Source organism: Oratosquilla oratoria, chromosome 15, assembly GCF_046742065.1.
Source record: "Oratosquilla oratoria isolate Oo_2021 chromosome 15, ASM4674206v1, whole genome shotgun sequence".
NCBI lineage: Eukaryota > Metazoa > Arthropoda > Malacostraca > Stomatopoda > Squillidae > Oratosquilla > Oratosquilla oratoria.
The window spans coordinates 56543121-56562545 of NC_134791.1; the positions used below are offsets into that span (position 1 = coordinate 56543121).

At 39.0% G+C, this 19425-nt stretch overlaps 1 protein-coding gene across 4 annotated transcripts in view; it reads right to left on the reverse strand.

Annotated features, from left to right (window-relative positions):
* Positions 1-179: 179 nt before the first annotated feature.
* The window catches only part of LOC143033456 (protein ST7 homolog), a 117703-nt gene continuing 98457 nt past the window's right edge, over positions 180-19425 (reverse strand). For all 4 annotated transcript variants that reach the window (XM_076198921.1, XM_076198924.1, XM_076198923.1 and 1 more), the window contains exons 7-13: positions 13494-13684; positions 12206-12308; positions 11981-12088; positions 9007-9142; positions 8060-8199; positions 1173-1282; positions 180-452 (exon numbers count right to left, since the gene is read on the reverse strand). In XM_076198921.1, the coding sequence (XP_076055036.1) occupies positions 1187-1282; positions 8060-8199; positions 9007-9142; positions 11981-12088; positions 12206-12308; positions 13494-13684 (774 nt within the window). In that variant the 3' untranslated portion in view covers positions 180-452; positions 1173-1186. The remainder of the gene's footprint in view (positions 453-1172; positions 1283-8059; positions 8200-9006; positions 9143-11980; positions 12089-12205; positions 12309-13493; positions 13685-19425) is intronic.

A 19425-nucleotide genomic window follows, 5' to 3' on the forward strand; every position in this document is an offset into this window, starting at 1 on the left:
AGAATAAATAATAATAATAATAACTATATATATATATATTATATGAAAAACTAATATCCCTTTTAACTATATTTGTGTCCCATTTATAGTATGTGGAATGAATACATAAAAATGAAATGGTCAAGGAACACATGAATTATACCACAAATTTACTTCTGGGGGTTGATACTAAAATCCAATTTAATGCAAAATTAATTTATTAAATAACTTGTCATGATCATACACATAATGTATGTGCATGAAAACAAACCTTTCATTATTCTTTTTTTTTGTTTTTTCAACATATTCAGATCCTCCTTTGGTAAAAACATAATTATAACCTTTTCTTAAATACTTTGATGTACTGTAATGCAAAATGATAGAGAGCAAAAAATGAGGGCGTAATGTGCTTTCATTTTTTGTGCCATGAAGATGTGGTGATGACTGTGCCTAAAGAGGTCTGTAGTATCCATCTGAAATGAGAAGGGTAAAATATTCAGTACATTATATTTCCCTCTCATACTAATATACTCAAGATATGTACAAATTCAAAAATTCCCTGACAACTTTGTGCCATTCTTAGCCATTAATAATTCTTGCTGTAATTACTGCCTACAGTACTTTCTATGTTGCAAATATGTATACATACATATACCAAGGCTTTTTCCCCCCTTACATGGGAGGTAGCCAAAAGACAAGACATAGAAACCACTCCCACCCATTCCATCCCCTACATACTCCATTCCCCTCTACCTTCTTCCCTCCCTCATATCTTGGCACCTCCTGGATGACGGGTCATCCCTGCATCTTGTCCACTGCCCTGGGTCAGAAGCAGTGTCGCAAGACATAGCACATCCACAGCAAGGCCGCTTCATTGATTCGGCGACCCCCCCCCTCTCGGTCCCCTCATCCAGAAAAGATGGGGAGAAATTCCTTTGGGCTGGATCAATTTATTTCTCATACACACTCCCTCACAACCTATTTGCTTTGCCGCTTGCTTCCCATTCCTCCCACATTACATATGCCAGAAACTACCCATGTAGGGAATATGTTAAACAGCATTCAGCAAGAATTATTCCTTAAGGTTCAGACGACTTCATAATTATCTTTATGCAGATTTAAATATTTTTCACCACAGAGCAAGTCTTGGAACAACATTGATAAAGTAGAATATCAAAACTTGTAAAACTTACCTAGAAGGACAGAGTCATATTCTGGATAAATGATGGAGAAGATTTGATGGAAGGACTGCTTCCAATTTATCCAAAACATACTGGATTGGAACGTACCACCAACTCAGCAACTGTTAACAGAAGCATAATTTGGTCAAGAACTTGGGAGAAGGAAAAAAATATATACATGTATATGTATATTATATATATATATATATATATATACATACATACAGTGCTCAACAAAAATTAACCATACAATTATCTGGAGCTACTGTGGGAACACTTACCAAAGGCTCACACTGTGTATCAGTGGCTTAACAAGTGCCAGGTACCTTTTTATAAAAGACCTTCTGGGTAACAGTCCTGATTTAAACTCAATAGAAAATCTCTGGTACCTCATCAAGAGCAACCTCCTAGGGAAGGACATCAGCTCTGTACCCAAGCAACAGGCAGCCATCCAAGAATCCTGGGACAATCTGAACCCCCAGCACCTTGAAAATCTTGCCCTATTCTACCAAAGCATTTCCAGATCACAGATAAGAGAAAAGCCCTCCCTACCAAATATCAAATGTACTAAGAGTTATGAATTACCTTTATTCTAATTTATTATTTACATTTTTTTGTGTGGGTGGAAGGGGGTAGGCACTTCTTTTGTTGAGCACTGTATATATGTACATCAATATTATATATATATATATATATATATATATATACACACACACACAGACAAATTTGTAGTAATATATGTGCTCCCCAAAAACACAGTCTTGGTTAGTGATCATTCCAAAATGTTGGAAGACACAGAGAATGCATAAACCTTATTAATGAAAGGAGGAAACATAGTAATTATGGGTAACTTTAACTTAAAATATGTTGGGAAGAAATGACTATTGAATACAGAATGACTCAATGGGTAAAGGAAAATACCAGATATAGAAATAAGAAGAACCACTGAGACTAGTTTATTACTTATGTCAGAGCCTGAAATTGTGGATAAAATGGAATACAAGACACCAATTGGGAAGACAGGCCATATACTAATAGGGTTTGAACTAAAAGAACAAATTTGAGAAGAAACGAGAAACAAAGAAAAGGAAGACTAATGTACAACAAAACGGATTTTGAGAAACTCAGAAAATTCTTTAAAAATGTACATACATATATCAAAGTGAGGGGAGCAAAAAAACCAGGTTCAGCAGATATAAATGTAGAAGTGAGGGAAGTGCTCAGTCTCTTGGGATCATTGGATGTGACAAAAGCTTCAGGACCTGACGAGGTCTTAAACAGGATACTTAAAAAATGTAAAGAACAACTAGCAGACAAAATCCAGTCTTATTACATGTTCATTGAATGAAGGTACTGTGCCACTTGACTGGAAAAGGGCAAATGTGGTGCCAATTCACAAAGGTGGAAATGAGGAGACACCACTAAATTATAGGCCAGTATCGCTAAACAGCACAAAAGTGAAATTATATGAAAGGATTGTGAAAGATAAATGGACCAAAGATCTTGAAAGATGAACATTCTGACAGTTAGTTTGGCTTCAGATCTGGAAGGTCATATGTGTTGAATCTTTTAAGCTTTTACTTGAGAGTGATTGATGTGCTGTAAGAGAGAGGGGTGGGTAGAGTGTGTGTACTTTGACCTAGAGAAGGCATTTGTTAAAGTACCTCACAGTTGACTTATGTGGAATTTGGAGGATGTTGTAGGACTGAATGGCAAACTACTAGAATGGATTAAAGACTTTTTGAAAGAAAGATACCCGAGGACAGTAGTAAAGGATACAATGTCAAGCTGGAGAGCAGTTAGAAGAAGAGTTCCACAAGGTTCAGTACTTGCAACAATAATGTTTCTTGGATATGTCAATTACATGATGGAAGGAACAACAAACTATGCCAACATGTTTGCAGATGATGCAAAAATCATGAGAAGAGTGAAAAATTAGGAAGATGGTAAACTATTGCAAAAAGATCTAGATGCTATTTTTGCATGGAGCCAAGAATGGGAAATGAAGTTCAATACCAAAAAAATGCAAAGTATTGGATATTGGTAATAGCAGTAAAACTATCCTTAAACTATTCCTTGGGAAGTGAACACATTACAAAAGTAAAAGAGAGAGACTTGGGAGTGTTGATAAATGACCTATCACCTGACAGACATATCAACAGGATTGTGGGAGAGGCATATGGACTACTGCAGAAGATTAAAGTAGTATTTCACTATATGAATGAAGAGATGATGAAAAAATTCATCAACACCCTGATGCATCCAAGACTGGAATATGTGTCAGTAGTATGGTTCCCACACACAGTGAGAGATATTTTAGATTGAGAGAGTACAAAAGGCAGCAACCAAATTGGTCCCCAGCCTGGCAGATAAACAATACGAGAAGAGACTAAAAGTACTGGGTCTGCCAACTTTGAAAGATTGAAGAGAAAGAGGTGTTCAGGACACTAATGGGAATAGATTACATTGTCAGAAGAGTTATCCTGATTAAAGATGGGAGGGCATTATGAGGTCATGAGAGTAAATTAAGAAAGACTGTCTAAAAGAGGAGAGGGACTAGGGGAGAGGGACTAGGCATCCTTCTCCCTGTAGCCCCACGGGGCACACATCCTAAAGACAAAAGTGAAGGCATAAGGGGTGCTGGCGGGCCTCGGGCCAGCACCCTAAGGTTTGGGTCTTTTAATGTGCGTGGATGTGGTACAGATGAGAGTAAAAGGGAAGAGATAGGTAGTATGTTTGTGAGAAGAAAGTTGGATGTGTTGGCTTTGAGTGAAACTAAGTTGAAAGGGAAGGGTGAGTGTATGTTTGGGAGTGTAAGTGGGAGGTTATCAGGAGTGAAGAGAGGGCGAGGGAGGGAAGGGGTGGCTATTCTAGTAAGTGAGGAGATAGGTAAAGGGGTAGTGGAGTGGAAGGAGGTTTCCTCAAGGATAATGTGGATGAAGGTGAAACTGGGAAAGGAGATGTGGGTCTTTGTAAGTGCATATGGGCCGGGCAGTGAGAAGAGCATGGAAGAAAGGGAGGCCTTTTGGATAGATTTAAATGAGTGCATAGAGGGTTTAGGAGGAAATGTCAATGTAATAGTACTGGGAGACCTTAATGCTAGAGTGGGAAATGGTCCAATCGATGGAGTGGTTGGGAAGTGTGGAGTTCCAGGAAAGAATCGTAGTGGAGAGTTGATGGTGGAAATGTGTCTAGAAAGAGAGTTGATGATAGCAAATACAGTGTTTCGGAAGAAAGTCAAGCATAAGTACACATGGGAGAGGGTGGTGGAGGGAAGGGTGGTAGATAGAGCGCTAATGGATTATGTAGTGGTAAATAGGATTATGATAGGAAGAGTTAAGGATGTACATGTGCTAAGGGGAGAGGGTGGGGGAATATCAGATCATTTTTTGGTGGAAGGTAAGTTGAGAGTGGAGGATAGATGGAGAAGGAGGAAAGGGACAAAAGGTAGGGAGGTTCTTAGAGTGAACTCCTTGAATGAAAAGGAAAAGGAGAAGGAGTACGAAAGGAAGCTGAAGGAGGAGTGGGAGGGAGTAAAGGATAGAGCAGAGATGGGTGTGGAGGAGGAATGGGGATGGTTCAAGGAGGGAGTCTTAAAGTGTGCAAGGATGGTGTGTGGAACAAGAAGGACAGGGGGAAATAGAAGAAAGGGTAGTGAATGGTGGGATGAGGAAACAAAGAAGGTTGTAGAAGAGAAGAAGCGAGCATTCACAGATTGGTTACAAAAGAGGACAGGGGAGTCATATGAGACGTACAAAGAAAAGAAAAGAGAAGTAAAGCAAAAGGTAAAGGAGGCAAAGAGGAGAGCAGATGTGAAATGGGGTAGGAGTATGACAGAAAATTTTGAAAGTAATAAAAAGATGTTTTGGAAAGAAATTAAGAGAGGAAGAGGAGGCGAATCAAGTAGGGAAGAAAAGGTAAAAGGTACAGATGGAGAGTTGATAATGGAAGAGATGGCAGTGAGGGGAAGATGGGCAGAATATTTTAGGGAGTTGCTGAATGTGAAGGAGGATAGGGAAGGAAAGATAGCTGCAGTGGGAAATACGAAAAAAATGAAAGTGATGAGTGAGGAGAATGAAGGAGAAATAAGGAAGGATGAGGTGAAGGCAGTTGTAAAGATGATGAAAGCAGGTAAGGCACCTGGTCTGGATGGATGTCATGCAGAATGTCTGAAAAAGGGAGGTTCAGTGATGGTGGACTGGTTGGTGAGATTATTTAATGTTTGCTGGAGAGAGGGTAGAGTACCGGAGGACTGGAGTAGTGCCTGTATAGTTCCTCTTTACAAGGGAAAAGGGGACAAGTGTGAATGTAGTAATTTCAGAGGGATTAGCCTGTTGAGTGTAGTAGGGAAGGCTTATGGGAGAATCTTAATTGAGAGGATTAGGAGAGGAACAGAAGGAGTAATTGGTGAGGAACAGTGTGGATTTAGGACGGGTAGAGGTTGTGTAGATCAGATCTTTGTGGTAAGACAGATATGTGAGAAAGCTATAGGAAAGGGGAAGGATGTTTTTTGGGCTTTTATGGATCTGGAAAAGGCTTATGATAGGGTAGACAGAAAGGCACTGTGGGAGGTTATGCAGATTTATGGGATAGGAGGAAAGCTTTTGGGAGCTGTCAAGAGTTTTTATGTGAGTAGTAGAGCATGTGTTAGGATTGGAAATGGAGAGAGTGAGTGGTTTGAAGTAAAGGTGGGACTTCGTCAAGGATGCGTTATGTCGCCCTGGCTGTTCAACTTATACATGGATGGGGTGGTGCGAGAGGTGAATGCTAGGGTAGTGAGTCAGGGATTGGAGATGGTTAAAGAAAATGGAGAAAAGTGGGAGGTGAGCCAGCTGTTGTTTGCGGACGACACTGCGCTTGTGGCAGGGTCAGAGGAGGGATTGAGGAAGCTGGTGGCAGAGTTTGGGAGAGTATGTGATAGAAGAAAGCTAAAGATAAATGTGGGTAAAAGTAAGGTGATGAGATGTACAAGGGGTGAAAGTGGCAGTAGACTGGAAGTGAACATTAAGGGAGAGCGACTGGAGGAAGTGGATAGTTTTAGATACTTGGGTGCAAGTGTAGCAGGAAAAGGTGGAGTGAAGGTGGAGGTAGAATGTAGATTGAGAGAAGCGAGTAAATGCCTTGGTGGTTTAAAGAGTGTAATGAGAAATAGACATTTGGGAATGGATGCGAAGAGGAGACTGTATGAAGGAGTGATTGTGCCAACAGCACTGTATGGGGCAGAAACGTGGAACATAAGAGAAGAAGAGAGAAGGAGTTTGAATGTGTTTGAGATGAGGTGTCTGAGAAGTATGGTGGGGGTTACTAGGCTAGATAGAGTGAGAAATGAGGAGGTGAGGAGGAGAACAGGGGTGAAAAAGGATTTGGGAGAGAGGGTTGATGAAAGAATATTAGGATGGTTTGGACACATGGAAAGAATGAGTGAAGAAAGACTAGTAAAAGAGGTATGGAAGGCAGATGTGGAGGGAGTGAACATGAGGGGACGTCCTAGGATGAGGTGGATGGATGGGGTGAAGGGGGCTTTGGGGAAGAGGGGAATGTCTGTTGAGGAAGGAAGGGAGAGGACGGAAGACAGAGGTGAGTGGAGAATGGTTGTATATGGATGATGTTGTGACTGCATGAGGAGGAATGGGCGGAGGGGTGGGGGGGGTAGTATGTGTGAGTAAATTTTGACGCAGCCCGAAGGGATTTCTCCCCGTCCTCCCTTTATATGCAAAGGGGGACGGAGAGGGGGGGTCGCCGATTAAATGAAGCGGCCTTGCTGTGGATGTACTGTGTCTTGCGACACTGCTTCTGACCCAGGGCGGTGGGCAGGGTTCAGGGATGACCCGTCATCCAGGAGGTGCTCAGATGAGAGGAAGGGTGGGAGGGGTGTGGAGTGTATTTAGGGATGAAATGGGTGGGAGTGTTTTTATGCCTTTCCCTTTGTGGCTACCTCCCTTGGAAGGGGAAAAAAGCCTTGGTATATGTATGTATGTATGTCTAAAAGATGTGAAGAAATAGAGTTTTCCTTATAGATACATAAATTTGTGGAATAGCTTTGAAGGTGCTATAGCCCAAGCTCAAACAATACATGAATTCAAATCTAAATATAACTGGAAATCAATTAAGTTGGAACAGTAAATGAATTTGTGTCTAGGTATGTTAGAAAATTAAGGGAATAGGAGACAGGACCCAATGAATGCTGTTCCTTTCCTGTATACAGTACTACCTCTCATTAATGGATGTTAATTAGCTGTATTTGCGGTGTTTTTGGTGCTGTTGTTTAGTGCTGTGCAATCACTATGCCACCCAAAAACCACTCCAAATCAATGGATTATTCACATCAACGGACACCGTTACCCCCCTTTTAGTCCGTTAATGAGAGGTAGTACTGTACTACAATCAGGTAAATACATTTATGTAAAATCTCCATTTGCGACTTTTGACCTACAACTCTTTATGCAACTTTTGAAATACATCTCCATGTGTGACTTTTGACCTATATATCCATATTCTTCTTGATATAAATACCCATATGCTTTTTTTTGACATATATTTCCATAGTTGACTTTTGATCTACATCTGTATTTGTGACTTTTGACACATATCATATGTAGCTGATAATACAAAGGTCTGAAGTCAGATGTTTTTCAGCACCTAGAAGATTGGAGCTCGGTTTAAACGTAACTATAACTTTCTACTCCACTACTGTCAATTCTACCTTCTGTTTGCGCTTCAGTTCACAAACTTTTTAAAATCATCTTTTCAGAATCCTTTAAATTCTTCCTTTTCTTTGATAATCTTTCTGTCTTTATTTCTCATCTCTATCTCAAACTCCTAATTGGACTTTCTTACCCTGTTTGCAAACCAGAACTCATTTCTCCCAACTGCTTCTGCCATGATCCCAAATACCTTACCGTTTTGGCAAGGGCACCCATAGGTTCTGGATACTGATGAGTTAGCAGAGCAAGGAGGGCAGTGAAGGAGCACAGGCCAGCAGTGAACACAATGAAGAAAGGCAACTCCTTCTTGGGGTAAACAGATACCTCATGAAAGGCTGCAAAAGAAAAGGAGATAGACTGATAAATTGAATGTAGTAGTCATGTACTCTATCAACCCCTATTCTTATAACTTAATTCTAGCTAATGGTTGACAATTTTGTTCAGACTGGGTCACTTAGGGCAGTAGCCCTGTGCTAAATTGGGATTTAGTTATACCCTTCATTATGATGACATTACAAATTTTGTTCTGGGTAACAACTGACATTATTATTCAACTTAGGACAGGACTATGTATTGAAGAAATTAAAATGGTAAAAATACACTATCATATGAATTTATAATTCTCATAGCTCATTAATGTAAGTTCACAATTTATTATTCAACATTACTCAAATATCTAATTTCATCAGTTTCATCCACTCTCTGCAAAGTTAATCTGAACAGAGTCTAGTCTGAATCTTGACTGTCAATAAGTGAAAATTATATATTTTTTTCTAATACAATCAATAACAAGAAACAATAATACTTAATACATAGTTCAGACAACTTAACCCTTTGGTGTCTATATTTGACTAGTGAGTTTAATCTGGCTGTCATCTGGTAATCTTATTCAACTGAACAAAATCCTTGAAGACAGCAACTGAATCAGTCTTGATTAACAGATTGAAATTGAAATTTGGTTCTTGTTTATTTTAGATACTTTTTGGCAATCTATATCAGCACATGGAAACCCTGTTGACATCAAAGGGTTTAGAGAAAAGTAGATTATTTCCAGTCAATAAGAAGTAATAGTACTTATCATGAGGTTAGAGTAAAATTAGTGGACAGTCAAACTTACACACAAGGAAACATATTGGACTTACAAGGCAGCAGTTCCCGGTCAGCACATTCTGTGCATGTAGGGTAGGGATAAAAAAGATGCCCCTTCTCTAGAGGATATGGGATGATGCGAAATGTACCTTCCCATGTGCAGTGCAATAGGTTTAGGGCACCTTCCACCTGTTGGAACATGTCATAAATATTATAAGAGTACATACATACATATACCAAATGCTTTTTCCCCCTTATAAGGGAGGCAGCCAAAAAACAAAGGCATAAAATCCACTCCCACCCATTCCATCCCCAAATACTCTGCTCTCATTCACCCCCCTCACTCCCTCTTATCTTGGCTCCTCCTGGATAACAGGTCATCCCTGCATCTTGCCCACTGTCCTGGGTCAGAATCAGTGTCACAAGACACAGCACATCCACATCAATGCCACTACATTAAATTAACAGCCCCCCTCTCCGTCCCCTCTACAAAAAAGGATATGGGGAAAGGTAGCAAAAGTCAAAGGCATAAATCCACTCCCACCCATTTCATCCCCCACAATCAGCAACCCCCCTCTCCGTCCCCTCATGCAAAAAAGAAGATGGGGAAAGGTGGCCAAAGTCAAAGGCATAAATCCACTCCCACCTATTTCATCCCCACATACTCCACTCCCATTTGCCACTCCTCCCTCCCTCTTTTTTTGGCTCCTCCTGGATGAGAAGGTCATCCCTCCATCTCGCCCACTACTCTGGGTCAGAAGCAATGTAGGAAGACACTGCACATCCATAGCAAGGCCACTTCATTTAATTGGTGACCACTCCCCTTTCTGTCCCCTCATGCAGAATAAGAGAAGACAGGGAGAAATCCCTTCAGGCTGCATCAAAATATCATTTACACATACTCCCTCAGCCCCCACCCTCTACCCACACCCTTTCATGCATCTTAGCATCATCCATACATAACCATTCTCAACTCACACCTATCTTCTGTCTTCCTCTTTCCTAATGACACTTTTACTCCATCCATCCCTCCATCTCACCCATGGTTGCCCCCTCATGTTCACTCCATCCACCTCTGCCTTCCACACCTCTTTCACTAATCTTTCTTCACTCATTCTTTCCTTGTGTCCAAACCATCACAATACTCTTTCATCAACCCTATCTCCTAATTCCCTTTCAACCCCTGCTCTCCTCCTCACTTCCTCATTTCTCCCTCTATCTAGCCTAGTAACCCCTACCATACTTCAGGTATTTCATCTCAAACACATTTAAATTCTTCCTCCCTTATGTTCCATGTTTCTGTGCCATACAGTGCTGTCGGCACAAATACTCCTTCATACAATCTTGTCTTAACATCCATTCCCAAATGTCTATTTCTCATTACACTTTTTAATCCCCAAAGGCATTTACTTGCTTCTCTCAATCTACATTGTACCTCTACTTCCACTCCTCTGTTTCCCACCACATTCGCATCCCAGTACCTAAAACTATCCATTTCCTCCAGTTTCTTTCCCTTAATACTCACTTCCAATTTGCTGCCACATTCTCCCCTTGTACATCTCATTACCTTACTTTTACCCACATTCATCTTCAACTTCCTTCTTTTGCACACCTTCCAAATCTCCATCACTAACTTCCTTAATTCCTCCTCTACAAGTGCAGTGTCACCAGCAAACACTAGATATTATTATGAGCTATGTCATTGGGGAAGAGGGGAATGTCTGTTCTGGAAGGACATGAGAAGATATAAGATAGGGTTGAATGGAGAATGGTTGCATATGGATGATGCTGTGATGCATGAGGGAGAGTGGGTGAGAAAGAAATTGATGCAGCCTAAAGGGATTTCTCCCTGTCTTCTTCATTTCTGCACCAGGGGACAGCAAGGGGGGGGGGTTACTGATTTAATGAAGTGGCCTTGCTATGGATGTGCTGTGTCCTGCGACACTGCTTCTGATCCAGGGCAGTGGGCGAGATGCAGGGATGACCCGTCATCCGGGAGGAGCCAAGGTAAGAGGGAGGGAGGAGGTGGATGGGAGTGGAGTATATGGGGGTAGAATGGGTGGGAGTGGATTTTATGCCTTTGTTTTTTGGCTATCTCCCTTGTAAGGGGGAAAAGGCCTTTGTTATATGTATGGTACATGTATATAGGTCACAGATTATGTCAGATTGGAGCTAGTTAAAGATAGTGAAGTGGGAGATGAGCCAGTGTTTGTGGATGACAGTACACTTGTGGCAGGGTCAGAGGAGGATCTAAAGAAGCTGGTGATGGAGTTTGGGAAGGTATGCAAACAGAGGAATTTGGAAGTTAATGTGAGTAAAAGAAAGGTGACAAGATGTTCAAGGGGAGAGGGTGGAAGCAAGTTGGAAGGAAGTCTTTAAGGAGAGAGAGGCTGGAGGAAGTGGATAGTACTTGGAGTTGCATGTCACGAAATGGAAAAGTGGAGGGGGGTGGTAAATTATAGAGTAAGTGAAGCAAGTAATGTCTTGGGAGATTGAAAAGTGTCATGAAAAATAGATATCTGAGAATGGATACATGGACAAGATTATGTGAAGAGGTGACTGTCCCTATGATACTGTATGGAGCAGAGAATTAAAATTTTGGCAAGGCAGAAGGGAGAAGTTTACTATATATGCCAGCATTTAAATCAACCATACTATCCTAAGCTCATCAAAAAATTCTGCATTTTATCAGTTACATGTGTTGTCAGTGTTCTTGTTTTTATTCCTCCCATTTTATCTCAATACATCATTTATCTATTCCTCATCAATTCCATAAAGCAAAATCTAAACAAGACAACAGATCACAACAAAGTAATGTCGTAGCACATTGGTACAATAATACTTATGACCCACTTTCGGAGAATAATAAGCAAAAGTAAAAAGATCCGTATATTTCGATCACTAACTGTAATTCACATCTGCTGAAGAGGATCAATTAGTGATCGGAATATATTGATCTTTCTACTTTTGCTTATTCTTCTACGAAAGTGGGTCAGAAGTATTAAGACAACAGATATCTATACTTACTCTCTTCCAATGTGGAAGATGAAAAAAGGCATAAGCAATTGCTTCAGAGTCTCCTCTTTTGAGAATGTGCTCTGGTGGAAGGATGAGGGGCTTCATTTCCAATAAATACTGAAAAGGAAGATTCATTAACACCTTACTAATAAAATTGTACATATTAAACACTGTCATCTGTATATCAGATAATTTTTGTCACAAAAGATAAAGACAAATATATAAAAAGCTTACCTTTGGTACATGAGGGTTAAACTCCACAGCTCTGTGTATGGCTTCAACTGCAGCCATTTCTGCTGTAGTCAGCCCTCTTTTACTTGCCAGGTCAGGTGAAAATCTGTGAAAGGAACAATACCAATTTAAGAAAAAAGAACAAAATAAATAAATAAATAAAAATAAATGATACATTGTGTGTGTGTGTATATACATATGTGTATATATATATATATATATTATATATATATATATACATATATATATATATATTATATATATATAGAAATCACAAAACACACGTGACAAACTATTTTTGCAGAAGCCACTGGGAAATTGAAAAAAGAAATGGGTACCAAACATTTTCATCTATTTAAGACATCTTCAAAGGTACCTAAATACATATCATATATATATATATATATATATATATATATATATATATATATATATATATATATATATATATATATATATATATATATATATATATATATGACTAATCCTTTCCCCACTACCCCTTCCACCACCCAAGCCGGCTAGGTTCGTATATATAAGTCACCAACCGATGATTTCCTTTGTCATTTCTTTGGACCTTTAATTTTTGTAAGTAGTGGTCCCCAACAGTCCATGTATCGAGATAGGATTTGAATTATTGCTGATTTATTGATATCTATTTCCATAATTGTGAATTTTTGTTTAGGTTAACACCTTTTTTCTTTACTTCTGTATGTTGGTAATATTTATGTTACAGATTTTCCTGAAGATATCTCTTTGCAGACGAAACGTTGAATAAATGAATCATTTTAGCAACTTGGTTTATGCCCAAAATCCAAATGGCAGAGTATTGGTTAGAAAGCTGGAGAATAACCATACGAAGATTAACAACCTCCTTAATGCTGTCGACTTTAAAATGCATATATATATATATATATATATATATATATATATATATATATATATATATATATAAAATATATACAGTGTGTATATATATATATATATATATATATATATATAATATATATATACAGTGTGTATATATATATATATATATATATATATATATATATGCATATATATTCACATATATATATTTATATATATTCATATATATATATATGCATATATATATATATATATATATATATATATATATATATATATATGAGGTATACATAATTATCATAGAGCCAAAATGACATTTGTAAGAGGCATTACCCCTGCAAAGGAATCAAGCAGGAAATAGGATATATCATTCTTACTATTTTCAATCAATAATATATGATAATAGTGATAAGCCACTTACTTGTCTGCCACTGCTCTGGCTTTAAGTAGTGCTGCAGTATAGCAAATAGTGGCACTCTTGGGAAGGGCAATATCGTCATATTTTGCTAACACTGCCTGGGCATCTGCATAGGCACCCACCTCCAACAGAGCTTCTAAAAGGTTTTCATGAAGGTTTAAAACATTCATGATTGGAGGAACCTCTTTTGTGAGCTGCAATCAGACAAAATACATAAAAATTAAAAAAATAATCCTTTGTTTTTATTTTCTCATGTTTTGAAATATATTTAGAAAGAATATTTCTTCATACTTATGTCAATATACATTACTATATTGTGTCCATACTATAAGTGTATAATAAACAATTAGAGATAATTATAGAATATGCAGAGGAGAAAGTACATGGACACACACATAGCTCATGTAGATACAAAACATATAGATAAAAAGTATTCATGTATAACCATGCAAGTGTATGGGTATTGTTTGTTGACTGCATGTTTAACAAGCAGGGTTGTGATTGTGAAAAGAATTATAACAGAGCTTGGTAATCTAGAACAACCCATAACAAGAATGACAACAATGAGATACTTTAATTGGTGAGGATATGACTAAAAACAAACATATAATAAAAGCACTTAAGGAACAAGTGCTTGATCAAGCAGGCAAAATAGATTATCTAAATAAGAATTTGATAAGAGACATTGAAAAAAGAATTGTATAAATCAGAAATTGAGAGGATAAAGGGCAAAAATGCTAACTTGAAAATTGAGAAAATTGGAGGACAAAGTGAAACAAAATAATGAGAAGGTTACGAAATATTAAGATGGTATCCGATATCAACAATGGCAGGAGTGGTTAAAGTTGCAAGAAGAGAGAAATGTATAAAATCCCTACTAATGTAGATATCTTCCCTGATTCCTATGTTTATATAATTCCATCTATTTACTTGATAGAGATAAAGCTCATATTAATGAAACTTGTAAGACTTTGTCTACACATGCTGCCTCTCCCGACTTGTCTGCAAATGTTGCTTCTCCTGACTTCTTGTTGGCAGTTGCTTTTCTCTTTCAATTAGGCCTTGTTTGTTTTATTTAATTTTATTATTATTATTTTTTTTCTTCAGAAAAGCTCTCTCTTGTTTGTAGTGGGTTGAATTTTTTCATGTAGCCTTACGAAATATATCTTCTTCTCTTCAAGATGGTTATTGCAATTTCATTTACCAGTGTGTATTTACTTGATCATTGTACATTGGGTTAGGGTTGTGCTCATGGGGTCCTGTTTCAGCAAATTAAAAGTCTATTGTTTTCTTTAATTGACCTTCTGGTGACCGATTGTGTCTGATTATTATCTCTAAATAATTTTCCAACCACAAACCTAAGGATTGGGTCTTTTAATGTAGTGGTATTGGAAGATCTCAATGCTAGGGTAGGAGATGAACCAATAAACAGAGTGCTTGGGAAGTGTGGAGTTCCAGGAAAAAATCATAGTGGAGAAATGGAGATATGTCTACAAAGTGAGTTGATGATAGCAAATACAGTGTTTAGGAAGAAAGTCAGGCATAAGTATACATGGGAGAGGGTGGTGGATGGAAGGGTGGTAGATAGGGCTTTCATGAACTATACAGTTGTAACAAGAAGAAGAATAGGGAGATTTTTGGATGTACATGTTCTACAGGGAGAGAGTGGGGGAATATTAATTATTTAGTGGAAGGTAAATTGAGAGTGGAGGATTGATGAAGAAAGAAGAAAAGGACATAAGGTAAGGACGTGCTTAGAGTGAACTGCTTAAATAAGAAAGAAAAGGAGGGGTACACAAAGAAGCTGAGAGAAGAGTCGGAAGGAGTGAAAGATAGAGTAGAACTAGGAGTGGAGGAGGAATGGGGATGTTTCAAGGAAGGAGTCACAAGGTGTACAAAATTGGTGTGTGGAACAAGGAGGATGGGAGGAAATAGAAAAAAGGGTAGTGAGTGGTGGGATGAAGCAAAGAAGGTTGTGGAAGAGAAGAAACGAGTATTCACAGATTGATTACAAAATAGGATGAATCATATGAGATACAAAGAAAAGAGAAAGATAAAGGAGGCAAAGAGGAGAGTAGATGTGAAATGGGGTAAGAACATTTTTAAAGTAATAAAAAGATGTTTTGAAAGGAAATTAAGAGAGGAAAAGGAGGTGAATCAAGTAGAGAAGGTAAAAGGTGCAGATGGAGATACAATAACAGAAAAGATAGCAGTAAGAGGAAGATAGGTAGAGCATTTGAGGGAGTTGCTAAATGTGAAGGAGGATAGGGAGGGAAAGGTAGTTGCAGTGAGAAGTGCTAAGAAAATGACAGTGATGAATGAGGAAAATGGAGGAGAAATATGGAAAGACATTGTGAAAGCAGTTATTAACCACTTCCATACGGTGACGCCTACGTAGGCGTCATGAGGAGCAAGTGGGTACGCGATGATGCCGACGTCGGCATCTTGATTATATCTATTGTAGTCGTACCTACGTAACCTCCATTCTCTCTAAACTGGCTTCATCATATTTTCTATGTTTATTAAAATCCACGGGTGAAAGAGAACGAACGATTGAGCACTGACTTTATTTTTTATAATGCGATTATTATGACGCAACATCGCACGTCGGGCAGCTAATGCTGCCAGACGTGCGATGTGCCCCGGAGTGAAGAGGTTAAAATTATGAGAGCAAGGCACCTGGGTTGGATGGGTGTCATGTGGAGTGTCTAAAAAAAGGGAGGTACAGTGATGGTGGACTGGCTGGTGAGGTGGTTTAATAATCATCTAAAAAAAGTAGAGTGCCGCAGAACTGAAGGAGTGCCTTTATAGTTCCACTTTACTGGACTGGCTGGTGAGGTTATTCAATGTTTGTTTAAGAGAGGGTATAGTGCCAGAGGACTGGAGAAGTGCCTGTATAGTTCCACTTTACAAGGGAAAGGGGAACAAATGTGAGTGTAGTAGTTTTACAGGGATCAGTTTGTTGAGTGTAGTTGGCAAGCCTTATGGGAGGGTTTTGAGAGGATTAGGTGAGGAACAGATGGAGTAATTGGTGAGGAACAGTGTGGCTTTAGGACAGGTAGGGGTTGCGTGGATCAGATTTTTGTGGTAAAGCAGATATGTGAGAAAGCTTTAGAAAAAGGCAAGAATGTTGTTTGGGCTTTTGTGGATTTGGAAAAGGCTTATGACAGGGTAGAAAGGAAGGCATTGTGAGAGGTACTGCAGAAATATGGGATAGAAGGAAAGCTGTTAAGAGCAGTCAAGAGTTTTTGCGAGAGTAATAAAGACTATTAAAATCAGAAATGGAGAGAGTGAATGGTTTGAGGTAATGGTGGGACTTTGCCAGAGATGTTTTATGTCACCTTGGCTGTTCCATGTATATATAGATAGGGTTATGCAAGAGGTAAATGCAAGGGTAATGGGTTGGGGATTGGAGATTATTAAAGAAAATGGAGAAAAGTGGGAGATAAGGCAGTTGTTGTTTGCTGACAACACTGCGTTTGTGGCAGGATCTGAGGAGGGATTATGGAAGTTAGTGATGAAGTTTGGGATGGTGTGAAAAAAAAAATGTTGAAGATAAATGTAGGTAAAGTAAGGTGATGAGACGTACAAGGGGAGAGGATGGTAGCAAATTGGAAGCGAGTATTAAGGGAGAGAGACTGGAGGAAGTAGATAGCTTTAGATACACATATGTGGCAGGAAAAGGAGGAGTGGAGGAGGTAGAATGTAGAGTGAGAGAAGCAAGTAAATGCCTTGGGGATTAAAAAGGATAATGAGAAATAGACATTTGGGAATAAATGCTAAGAGGAGATTGTATGAAGGAGTGATTGTGCTGACAGCACTGTATGGGACAGAAACATGGAACATAAGAGAGGAGAGGAAGAGTTTAAATGTGTTTTGAGATAGAATGCCTGAGAAGTATGGTAGGATTTACTAGGTTGGATAAAGTAAGAAACTAAGTGAGGAGGAGAGTGGGGGTGGAAAGGGAGTTGGGAGATACGGTTGATAAAAGAGTATTGGGGTGGTTTGGACACATGGAAAGAATGAGTGAAGAAAGATTAGTAAGAGAGGTGTGGAAGGCATAGGTGGAAGAAGTGAGCATGAGGGGGGGACCAAAGATGAGATGGATGGATGGAGTAAAAGGGGCATTGGGAAAGAAGGGAATGTCTGTTGAGGAAGGAAGGGAGAAGACAGAAAATAGGGGTGAATGGAGAATGGTTGTGTATGGATGTGATGCATGGGAGTGGATGGGGGATGGGGAGGGAGTATGTCTGAATGATATTTTTGATGCAGCCTGAAGGGATTTCTCCCCGCCTTCTCTTTTTCTGCATGAGGGGATGGAGGGGGGTGGTCACAGATTAAATGAGGCAGCCTTGCTGTGCTGTATCTTGCTACACTGCCTCTGACCCAGGGTGCAGGGATGACCCACCATCAAGGAGGAGCCAAGATAAGAGGGAGGGAGGGGGTGGATGGGAGTGGAGTACGTGGGGATGGAATGGGTGGGAGTGGATTTTATGTCTTTGTTTTTTGGCTACCTCCCTTGTAAGGGGGAAAAAGCCATTGGTATATGTAAGAAACTGTACACAAATTTGAGGCTAGGTATGAATTGGAGAGTAGGAGATAGGACTCAATGAACATTCATGTTATAAAGAGGCAGAATGCATTAACTCCAAAAATGCAATTTTTGCTATTTTGGCATCTATGCAATCAGGAGCGACAAACCTTATTCTTAATCCTGTCTTACCATTATATTGTGGTCTCAACAGGCAGACTGCATTAACTTTGCATGTTTTCTACATTATTAGAAGGGATAATGAATTTACTAACATTTAGTGGGAATCTAACTCCATAGAGCAACAGTTCTAATGTCAATCCAAATACTCTTTCATCAGCCCTACCTGTCAGCTTTTTCCATCCACTCTCCTCCTTACCTCCTTATCTTTCATGCTATTCAACCTTGTAACCCTTATCATATTAGTCACACTGATAAGACCAAGATTGGAGTAAACTGTGACACTATGGACACCCAGTACAAAAAACAATATAAAGAAATTAGAGAGTCCAAGGAGCAATGACAAAGATGGCCCCAACACTTTCAAAATTGTCATACAAAGATTGTCTAAACTAGAACTACCAACCCTGGAACAAAGAGAAGAGAGAGGCGATCTATTGGCCATTTACAGAACCATGAAAGGCATGGAAGTCCTTGACAGAGAAGATTTATTAGTATGGGTTAAAAGAAAAACAAGAGGACATGAAAAACTCAAAAAGGATAGGTATAGAAGAGTTCTAAAAAAAAGGTGGTGGATGTCTGGAACAAATTGGACAAAATAATTACATGCAAACACCATACAAGAATTTTTAAGAACAAACTAGATGCTGAGAGACACAAAGACGGGTCACCACGAGCATAGCTCCCCTTCCCATATAATACTAGGTAAATACATCTAAACTTCTCCTTTCTGCCTCTTAACTTCCAAGTCCCTACAGTGTCATCAGTACAATCACCCATTTATATAACCTTTTCTTTGCATCTATTCCCAGATACCTCTCTCTCATGACACTCTTTAATCCCCCAAGGGATTTACTTGCTTCTCTCCATCTACAATTTATCTCTATGCAAATGGAGGAGTGGGTCCATTTCCTCCACATGCAACTCCAAACAATTAAAATCATCCATTTACTCTAGCCTCTCTCCTCGAAGTCTTCCAACTTGCTGCCATCCTCTTCCCCTTGTACATCTCTTCATCTTACTTTTACCTACCTTTACCTTCAATTTTTTCCTATCATATACCTTCCTAAACATAAATGAGAAAAAAACAGACGGAAAAAAAAAAAAAAAAATCGTAGACTGCTGGAGTTGAGACTGAAAAAATGGTACATCAAAAAAATGGAAGCTTAAACCAAAAAAGGAAGGATAATATGAAACTAAAGGTGGCATACACAAATATCGATG